Below are 11,034 nucleotides of genomic sequence, written 5' to 3'. Positions count from 1 at the left end.
ATAACCTACGAGTCTAGTATCTCCTTCTGTATCTCTAGTATCATTTCATCTCATCAACTCTCAGAGTCGTATCTCAGTACTCTGCTTCTCCCGCTTGCCAACTCCTCCCTCTTTATTATATGAGTGTTATGATATAATAGATGATGAATAAAAAGTGGGCAGCCACTACAAATAGTATATTTTTATAGTTGCGCGACGAAGTCAGGTCGGGCTAAAGATGTTAGTTCATGTCGTTGCAGTTTTGGCATGGTGCAGGCTGGGCTGAGGGGACGCCCCCCACCCCACCCCCCCACCCCCCGCACGAATTTCGTGCACCGGGCCTCTAGTAAACTGATAATAAACAAAATCATGTTTTCTCAATCCTACTCAAGGCAGAATAGCTTGTTGCAAACCAGCCCTCAAGCTGGAACAACTAGAAATGCTTAACAAAATATTTAAAATACCTATCTGAAATCATTAGAGATCTACTAAGGAAGCAAGAAATTTAAGGGTTTCTGAGCAACCAAGTTGAAAAATAAAATAAGCCTAATATACATTTTTTATACTCAGTTAGGTTCAAACTTGTTTTTGCTGCAGTCTCTAATGAAGATAGTAGTAGCCAGTCATGTAAGCTAAACTGACAATTCTGTAGATGATTGTTTTCTCCAAATACCCATGGAGAGCTGACCTTATATGCTCAAACATGTAGGGCTCAATCCTACTGCCCAGGACCTGGTGTCAGGATGAGGAGGCCAGATTTGGCTGGCTGAATATCCCAGGATAGGAATCACTCACCCGGTCATAGGTGTCCCCTTCCAGTTCTCCCCACTTCCTGCCATCCCATGAGGTGACTCGAACTCGACTTTTATCCCTAACATCTTGAGGTACATAGCTGTGAAGGACCTTATGAAGTCTGCCTGTTCGGGAAGTGGAGAGATCATTGGCAGCAAGATTGCCTGTAGGAACATACATTTGAGGATTGTTTTTTTCCTTCTGTAAAAAATGCCATTGGAATCTTGATAGGGATTGCACTGCATCTATAGATGGCTTTTGGTAGTACGGACATTTTATGCCTCTGGAAATAAAGGAACTTCAAAGGTCATGGCCCAACGAAACATCCCACAAGCAATGGTGCTAAAGTCAACAATAAAATAGGTTGTCCCTGGTGATTGTGGAGCCTCCATACCAGCCCTGGGCTGCTTATATCCCAACTTCTCTCATGTAAGAGAGAAGTAAACTTCTTCATTAAGCTAGTTGAGCTTTCTATTGTATATGACCAACCCTAATCCTAATTGATTCACCATCTATCTTTCATTTTCCCTTTTGTAACAGACACAAGTTCAATAAATATTCCACTTTGCTCTTGGTTCTTCAATAAGAAAAAGTATTAACTGCAAGCTTGCTGATAAATGGCAATGATACCTGGCCTCAGAGTCAAGGAGAGAAATGGAGGTGGGAAGTGTGGTTAAGAACTAGAGAGTGAATGTATGGCAACAGAAGAAAACTAGACTTTGGGTGGTGAGCACACAATAGAGTATACAAATATGAAAGTATAATATACACCTAAAATCTATATACTGTAATGTTATTAACGAAGGTTACCGCAATAAATTTAATTGGGAAGGGGGAACTAGAGAGTGCATACCTTATCTAATGGGAATGGTCACTACCATAAAACAGTTTAGTATTCTCACAAGGAAATATGGTCCCAGCTTTTGAGGACATCAAGGAAGTAAAAATTGTATTCTCTGTTCAAGAGGAATTTGCAGTTGGATATGAACTGGAGAACAGAAAAGCTGAGTCCTATTCTGTTTCTACCTTCAACTTATATAAAAGGTTAAGTTATTAAATCTCTCAATGGCTCAATTTCCCCCTCCATAAAATATGAGGGCCTGACTAGGTAAACTCTAAGTTCCCTTCTGGCACTGAAATTCCTGTCTCCCTGAGATCAAGGAGTTGCTGGGATGAAGGTGAGCTGCTGGTAATTCAGCACACCGAAGAGCAACTCTCAAGTACGTCTCCTTGGCCCTTCTTGCTTCTCTTAGTTCAAGTTCCTCCTCTTCCAAGCAACCCTACTTGTTTCCATCCCTCTTCTGATGGATTTCCACATCACTCAGTAAGATCAGCACAGCTCAACACACAGGCTGGGCTCTCTGGCATTGACCTCATTATGCTATATCAACGTCTTTTCTCCTTTCCCTCTGGACTTCCAGAAGGCTGAGATCAAATGTGGTGCCTCTCTAGAATCATCCATGGGGCCTGTCATGAGGCTGGAAGCTAATGCAAGCTGTATAAGTTGTCTGATGAGAACTGGAAAAGAAGGGTCCAGGCCCAACAAAAAGGTAGGGCATATTGCAAGACAAGCCTGCCTGAGCGCCAGGGTGAGTGTGAAAATCACAGCCCCCTTGTGGATATTTGTCAGGTCCTTAAGGAGAAAATACTGCCTATTTAAGGCAGGATGTAGGCCAGTGAATGGCTGAAGTGAACACTTACAGTTCACAAGGCCCAACCTAGGCTACACTACTAAAATGGTAAGACTTGGGCCTGTTCCCAAGGAGTTAATAATTCTGAAGAGGGAGAAGATGCATACCGGTAAAGCTCTGATGCAAGGCTAATAATGTGCTAACAGTTGCAAGGGTGATGCCCAGGATTGGGCACATAGGAGACAGAGCATCACTTCTCAACTGGCCAGTCGAGGTCATGAGGAAAGACTTCCAGGAGGTGGCACACTTGAGCTGAGGCTTGAAAGTTAAAAGGGATTGGGTAGGAGTATTCTAGAGAGAAAACATAACATGAACAAAGGGGGGAGGCTAATTTGGGCAACAGAGAGTAGTAGGATATGGCTGAAGCACATAAAACCTGGGGAAGAATAACATAAAGCTATAAAGCAGGGGTGGGGAACGTCCCACAGGCCCTATAAGGCCCGTGAAATCATTTGGTCTGGCCCCACTAAGGCATTAGAGGTGAGTAAATTAAATGTTTGCCCAAATATAGCAGGCTAATTTTTAAGGTGATAATTTTGTATGGCCCACCAATGATGTTATAAATATCTGAATGGCCCTTGGCATAAAAAAGGCTCTCCACCCCTGCTATAAAGGTTCACTGCAGCCAGATCTTATTGCTTTAGCTGGCAACTATCTTAGAGATGAAGTGAATAGGGGTGAAAGTATCATATGATAGACTGACTAGGGCAGTGGTTGGCAAACTCATTAGTCAACAGAGCCAAATATCAACAGTACGACGAGTGAAATTTCTTTTGAGAGCCAAATTTTTTAAACTTAAACTATATAGGTAGGTACATTGTTATTAACTTAATTAGGGTACTCCTAAGGCTTAGGAAGAGCCACACTCAAGGGGCCAAAGAGCCGCATGTGGCTCACGAGCCGAAGTCTGCCGACCGCGGGACTAGGGCATTACTTTAATCTGCCTTCAGAGACCTTGCTCTGCTTGGCAATCTTCCTTAGCCAACTGATAGAGAAATAGAGGAAATAATCAACGACAGAAAAAATACACCAGCAAGCACTATCCCCCCTCTGACCTTAGGACCAAAGACATCATATTCAGTGTGCCCCTGACTGGGTGAAGTAGAGAGCTCTCGCTACCCAAGACACCGGCCCTCTGACTTACGGCAACAGCCAGTCTGAAGCAATGCTAGTGTCTTCCCCCCGGGGGCTGCACATAAGTCAAGCACCGTGTCGCCGGGCTGCAGGCCAAGGGCCAGGACAGGCAGCAAGGAGGCAGCATCCATCAGGTAGTAGTCCATGACACCTAGGCTGCCAAGCCTGGAAGAGAGAAGAGCACCTTATTGTCAAATTACAAGTCAGAAGATCCAATGGGAGTCAAGGTCACCAAGTCCATGTCCTCAGGGGTTATTAAGCTCTACTCAGCAACAACTCATTTCTCAGACCCACACTCACTTATTTACTCACTCACCCACTCATTTACACAGCAGCCGGAGTAATCCTTTTAAAACAGTTCAATCCACTCTAATCCAGCCCCACTAGCCATCTTTCTATTTGTTAATTAAGCCATGCCTGCTCCTGTCTCAGACTTTTTGTTGCTGTACCTTCTACCTGCAACACTCCCAAATATCCCTCATTTGTTTCCTCACTTCTTCAGATCTCTCCTCACAAGTTACTTCATCAAAAGGCACTGGTATTCCCTGACTACTCTATCTAAAAATAGAAATCACCTTCTAGCTCTCTATCTTGCATTATTTTTCTTTAAAACACTTACTATTCACTTTATATATACAGATGTGTGTATGTGTTTCCCCTCTATCCCTCCCTATTAGAATGAGGAAAGGAATTTTGCCTGCTTTGTTTATCATAAACTGAAACAGTGCCTGGCATATAGTAGGAACCCAGTTTTATTGGGTTACATATTGAGATACAAAGTACTTTTTAGGCTCAGAGAAGAGTGCCATCACTTGTGCCTGTTGGAGTCCTGAGTTAGGCCTGATGAAGGCCCATTCCTTCATCAGGTAAAAAATATACAAAATAAAGAAAAAAGGATGGAAGGAGACTTGACTTGGGGTGACAAACACAATATACAGATGATATATTACAGAAATTGTATACCTGAAATCTATGTAATTTTATTAACCAACGTCACCTCAATAAATTAATTAAAAAAAGAAAAGTAACCATAATACCAAAAAAAAAAAAGGAAGAGAAGCATTCCAAGCTGAATAAAAATGAAGACACAAAGGAACAGAAGCATGCAAACTCATAGCTTTTTCAGAAGCAGTGATAATCTGATAATCTGGTATAGTAGAAATACAAGGTGCATGACACTGAGATTGGAAAGCAGATGGAAGCCAGGTTGGAAAAGGTCTTAAACCCTTTGCTAACGAGTTTGGACTACAACTTGTAGGCAGATACCAAAAGCTTAAGGAAAAGTATGTGTCTGATCATCTAGATAGAGTTTTAGAAAGCTAGGTGGGCTAGAAAGAACAAATTAGAAATATTAGTGAAAAGGCTGTTACAAGAGTCCAAGTGAGAGCTGACAAGGCATGAAGAGAGGCAGCAATGGTGTGGGGACAAAGGGACAAAAGACAACAACCCAACAGTCACAGAAGGACTCCTCACTCCCACGCTAGTTGTCATAAGGTGGTACAGCCATTCCCCATTCCCCTGCCTGAGACACAGCTCAGCATGACAGCCACTGGAAACAGACTCAAGGACACAGAAACCTGGTCCTGGTGCCCTGACAGGAAGGCTCTGGGAGAAATATATGACAAGACATAAGACATAGGTAGCACCACTGAGAGTAAGCTACAACAGCTACAAATCCCCAGTCGTGAAATTGTGACACCTCCCGCATTCAGGCTCAAGCCAGAATGGGATTTTTAAAAAAATATTTTTAGTGATTCAGAGAGGAATCAATTGACAGAGGGAGAGAGAGATAGAAACATCGATGAGAGAGAATCACTGACTGGCTGCCTCCTGCATGCCCCCCACTGGGGATCAAGGCCACAACCCAGGCATATGACCTTGACCAGCATCAGACCCGGGATCCTTCAGTCCACAGGATGATGCTCTATCCACTGAGCCAAACTGGCTAGGGCTATGATGGGATATTTTAAGTCAAATCATGCTTGGACTGTCTGTGAAACTGTGTACCTCATGCCTCACAAAGGAGAATGAGAAGAAAATTGAAATATCTGAGAAAAGCATAGAATTGCTAACACACCAGCACTGGCCCACAAAACCCATTCTCCTCAAGTTCCTTCCTTTAGACGCATCACTCCTTAACCTTTTTAGTTCACAGACAATTTTGAAAATCTGCTAAAAGCTACAGTGGCTTTTCCAAAAAAAAAGTACAACAACTTTTCAGACAATTTCAGGAGTTTCCTGGACTCCCTGAATACATCTTTGAACTCCAGAGAAGTTAAGATTCCCTTGATTTACAGAGAGCCCATTAAGACAAGAAGGAAAAAAATGCCAACTAAGTCATACAGTTGCTTCCCCAACTACTCTCAAGGTGTCCTCCCTGAGTGGCAGCAGAGCACCTGAGACAACTTAGGAAACTACACGGTTCTTATTTACTCCATGGTTCTGCCTAAAGCCAATGCCTCCAAATTGGTCTCCAAACCTACTCCCATCTATGCACTCACCACCATAGTGACTAAAATGATCTTCCTAAAGCCCTAGCCAGTTTGGCTCAGTGGATAGAGCATCAGCCTGTGGACCGAAGGGTCCTGGGTTCAATACCAGTCAAGGCTGCAGGCTCCTCCCCAGCCCGGGTCCGGGTGGGGAGCCTGGTGGGGCGCGTGCAGGAGGCAATCAATCGATGTGTTTCTCTCATATCGATGTTTCTCTCTATCTTTTCCTCTCTCTTCCAACCTCTCTAAAAAAATCAATGGAAAAATATCCTTGGGTGAGGATTAAAAAAGTAAAATAAACTGTCACTCTAAAATAATAATAATAATAATAATAATAATAATAAAATAATCTTCCTGAAGCATAGCTTTGATGAGAATACGTCAATAGTAAGATATAGTACTTATTAGGGCTATATTGAACTAGGTGTTTAACATGTATAATTTCATTAATTTTCAACCCTATGAAGAGAACCCAAATTCGAGAGCCAGTCTGCCTGGATCTCAAATCCAGCCCAGTTGCTCATTAGCTGTGTGGCCTTCAGCAAATACTCAACTTGTCTGTGCCTCAATATCCTCATCTATAAAAACAATACTCACCAGATAGGATTATTGTAAGGAGTAAAGAAATTAATATAAGTCAAATGCTTAGAAAAGCAGCTGGCACATAGTGAACTCTAGTTATTCAATGCCACATGTCTCATAAATGATGAAGGCAGGAGGTAAATATAGGTTTTCTTGACTCCAAAGCCCATTCTGTGCATTATTCTTCTCTTCTACTCAGAAGCCCTTTCTGGTGGTTCTCTAAAACAGATCTTGGCAATTTACAGCAGTATGTACTAAAGGGCACATAGTATGAAGCCACCCAGCCCTGGCAATTTCAGCTATTTTTAAGCAACACTGGGCCACCAGAAAAAAATTTCCTTTCCCCAACCTACAAGCTCCTGACATCCAAGATTCCCGCACATGGCCTACACATACTTTTCCAGCCTCATTTCTTACTACTCTTTTATTAAAAAGTTATTTTTTTATTGTTTTCAGAGAGGAAGGAAGAGGGAGAGACAGAAACATCAATGATGAGAGAGAATCATTATCAGCTGCCTCCTGCACACCCCACACTGGGGTTCAAGCTCACAACCCGGGCATGGCCTTGACCAGGAATTGAACCGTGACCTCTTGGTTCACAGGTCAACGCTCAACCACTGAGCCATGCTGGCCAAGCTCTTACTACTCTTAAGAATACAGTCTTCCTTCAAGCCAGTTGCTAGGCCTATTGCAAAAGCCTCCTAATTTACATCCGCATTTCTAGCCTTGCCCCTCTCCAATGTTTCCCATGCATCAGCCAAAATGATATTTTAAAAATTCAAATATGGTCATAGCATTCACCAGCTTAAAACCTTTCATAGTTCCCTTTTACCCTTAGAGAAAAAGTCCAAAATCCCATATTACCTATAATACCTTTATAATCTGGCTCTTGCCTGCTGTAGTAGCCTCATATTTAGACTCTTACCCATGTCACCAGCTTTAATTCCTACTGTTTTCAGGTCTTAACTTAAATTTAACACCCTCAGAAAAGACTGGGTTATATCTCCTAATTATAATATCTTGCACTTTTCCTTTGTAGTACTTATCAAAATCATAAATAGTGGAGTTTTTTTTTTAATTTATTTTTATTTTGTTTTTCTTTATTTATTGATTTGAGAGAGACATCAATTTGTTGTTCTGCTTATTTACACATTCATTGGTTGATTCTTGTATGTGCCCTGACAGGGGATCGAACCCGCAACCTTGGCATATTGGGACAACACTCTAACCAACTGAGCTACCTGGCCAGGGCCATAAGTAGTGTTTTAATAGCTGTCTTCCTCACTAGACTGTTAGCTCCATGAGGGCTTGTGCATCCATAATCCAGGCACTTAAGGATGCCTGGGACAACCTGCTTCTGGTTGGGGATTCGTATGTAGCAGACCAGCTCCCTCACTGTGATCTATTGAAAGTCAGCCCTCGACACAAGGGTTTGTAAGAAAAAAAGAAAAAAGAATGCCTGGCACTTGGTATACAATAAAAATTTGTTGATTGAATGAATCAATCCTTCAAAGATGAATTCCACATTCTACAACTAACCCTAATCTGTTCTTTTCTCAATTTGTAAAGCACAATTTAGCATTTGATTAGTTTCTTTTCCATTCAACTTCATACACATCTGAGCATTGGATCAGAAGACCAGAAGCTTTCCTTTCTTTTTCCTGGAGTACTAACTCTGTGCAAACCCTGTTTCCTGGGCAAGTCCCTCTTCTTCTTTGGTACCATGAGGTTACTTGTCCTACTCACTTTAATGGGTGATTATAAGAAAGCAGTTGTAAATAACACAAATTTTAACTGGAGAGGATGTAGTAAATGTTCAAGTCAGAGGTGGTTGTTTTCTGTAGGAGGCAGTAGATCAGAGGAGGTTCAAAGACCAGGTTCTGGTGTCAGACCACCAGAATCTATTTGTTGTATCACTTACTATCTAAGGGACCTAAAGCAAATAAGGAATTCAACTTCTCTGCACCTGTTTCCTCAAATGTAAAGAAGAAAAATAATATTACCTCTGAGGGCTGTTAACAGAACAAAAGGAGATCACATATGTGCAGCACTTAGAAAAAAGGCTAACATGTATAAGCACTCAGTAAATACTAGCAATATTATGATCTCTATTAAAGATGGCAAAAGCTTGGTCTCTTCCAGCAGACACTCAAGACAGCCCCAGCCATGGCTCCAGATACTACCTGGCAGGAGGGAAACGGCTGACATCCCCTCTGGTGAAAGTGAAGCATCGAAGGTTTGGACTGCAGGCCCAGGAAGCGGGGGATGGAGCTGCCGTTTGGCCACTCTCAGGCTCCAGTTCCCCATAGGAGTGGGCTTTATTCACAAAGTCTCTGGCATGCAGCTGTTCCAGTTCATCACTCACATGATGGCAGGCAGCAAAGTTATTGACCAGTGCACCATACTTCTGCTCTGAGAGAAGACTGACCCGGATCGATGGCCAAAGATCTCCAAACTGCACACCGTAGGTCATGTCAAAATTCTGCAGAGCCAGGCGAGTGGCAGGAAATTTGGGCTCTGTGGCAGCCTACAAGGGAAAGAACAGACTTATTTGTCTTCCAGTCTTACCTCTCTATCCCCTACTGCCCGACCCCAGCAATAAATCAGATCTCTAGAGATAATGTGGATCCAGTTAGTGCCCACTCCTGCCTTTGGACCCTTCTGCCAGCCAGAGAAGTGTGGGAGAGAAAAGTACTAAGGAGCTGGTCTATCTCAGGGGTGAGAAAGGAAGCTGTAGTTCTCACAATAGCATGTGGGGGTCACCAAGAAAGGGGCACTCCTCCAGGCCTTGGAGTAAGAGGAACTTAAGAGAATGAGAGCTCAGAAGAGGACTCGAGGAAAATCTACAGAAGATTGGAAGAAATTATGGAGCCCTTGGGGAAAGTATCAGGCTGAAAAGCAAGACCCTTTCTCTCTGACTAGCCCTTCCATTTTCTAAAGCACTTTCATGTCTCCTAGCTTATGTGAGCACAACAGATAGTTCAGTGGGATACAAAAACATCAATCTTCCACATTTGATGGAGATAAGGGTACTTACCTAAGCTTATGCAGTGGCAAAAACCATAATGCGATCACAGGGTGGAAGGTAATTTTGGAGTTTCCAGACCCCAGGAAGGTAGGAAAAGGAGAGTTCATTGAAACTTTGGGGTTCAAACCAAACTGGGAACTTCTAGGATGACTTCTATGGGAGTAGCAGAGAGGGACATCAGTCAGGATTGACGAGCATAAAAGTAGATTAAAAGGAAAATGGAGATATCAACTGAGGAGTCCATAAGTTGGTCCTGATTGCCGCAGCCAAGTGTTACTATGGCTGGCAGTCCTGTTCCTGTCTGTGAATTCTGCTTTGGCCTGGATTTCTGGTTTGGTCAGAACTCTTGCTCTTGGCTCTCATTTCTTATTACAGTGGGGACTCTTGCTCCGGCTCCTGCTGTGATGGGAGCTTCTGCACTTGCCCTGCCTTTGGAGATGGTGGGAACTCTTGTTTTGGCTCTTGCCCTGCCTTTGGAGATGGTGGGAACTCTTGTTTGGACCTTGACTTTTTCTATATTGGGGACTCTCACTCTGTCTTTGAAATATAGCAAGTTGAAGATTCTCACTCTGATCCTCATTTAAGCTTTGGTTGGAGCGAATGGTCAGGCTCTGATTTCTGCTAAGATGGCGACACTTGCTTTTACTCCGACTTCTGCTAAGAGGGCTGGGATTCTCACACTGGCTCCGACTTCTGCTTTGGTGGGTATTCTTGTTCTGGTTGTCACTACTCTGGCATTCATTAATTATAACAGTTGAACTGCAGCTGGGAATATTGCTACTACAGCTGGAACTCGTGGATGAAGGCAATGGAGAGCTGTAGGGTATCTGGGGGGGCTCTTTGCAAGAGCCTTGAGAAGCCACAGAGTATACGTGGAGGCCACAGGGCGTAGTAGCAGGGTGGCCGCAGGGTCGGGGGGCAATGGGTAAACTCTGGGGGTCAAAAGGTGTTCTTAAAGGGATAAATGAATAGATGTGGGTAGAACATGGAGGTCCTACACGCTGTCGAGGGGGTTGGGGTGGGCCCCTGGGAGTGCCGTAAGTGCCACAAGGAGGCACCATGGGCTGGTTAGGACACTGAGGGGGCCCCATGGAACCAGAGAGTGGGCAGGGATTAGGGGTGGAGGGAACCACAGAATATTTATGGGTATTGCAAGGGGTTCCCAGAGGTGGTCCATGGGGGTAGCTCTGAGCATAAACATTAGGTAAGATAGAATCACAAGGAAGGCGGGGGGGAAGTGAAGTGGGGGTAACAGTTTTCAGGTTTCTAGGGACCAGAGTAGGTAAGACAGCCCTTGGGGAAGTGTTTGGGGGCAGAAATTTGAACAAGTTGTGATGGA

General features: G+C 43.4%; 1 protein-coding gene across 4 annotated transcripts in view; it reads right to left on the bottom strand.

Annotated features, from left to right (window-relative positions):
• Positions 1-11,034, bottom strand: part of NSUN4 (NOP2/Sun RNA methyltransferase family member 4) — a 17,535-nt gene that overhangs the window by 4,435 nt on the left and 2,066 nt on the right. For 2 of the 4 annotated variants that reach the window (XM_014454522.2, XM_014454523.2), the window contains exons 2-5: positions 9,705-9,848; positions 8,851-9,194; positions 3,607-3,761; positions 775-935 (exon numbers count right to left, since the gene is read on the bottom strand). In XM_014454522.2, coding sequence (XP_014310008.1) covers positions 775-935; positions 3,607-3,761; positions 8,851-9,140 — 606 coding nt within the window. In that variant the 5' untranslated portion in view covers positions 9,141-9,194; positions 9,705-9,848. The remainder of the gene's footprint in view (positions 1-774; positions 936-3,606; positions 3,762-8,850; positions 9,195-9,704; positions 9,849-11,034) is intronic. The other 2 variants (XM_006087268.3, XM_006087267.3) reach the window with 1 other exon arrangement.

This window comes from Myotis lucifugus, unplaced genomic scaffold (assembly GCF_000147115.1).
Source record: "Myotis lucifugus unplaced genomic scaffold, Myoluc2.0 scaffold_37, whole genome shotgun sequence".
NCBI classification, from domain to species: domain Eukaryota; kingdom Metazoa; phylum Chordata; class Mammalia; order Chiroptera; family Vespertilionidae; genus Myotis; species Myotis lucifugus.
Note: the sequence above shows the minus strand (reverse complement) of the source record. Positions and strands in the feature narration are given on the sequence as shown.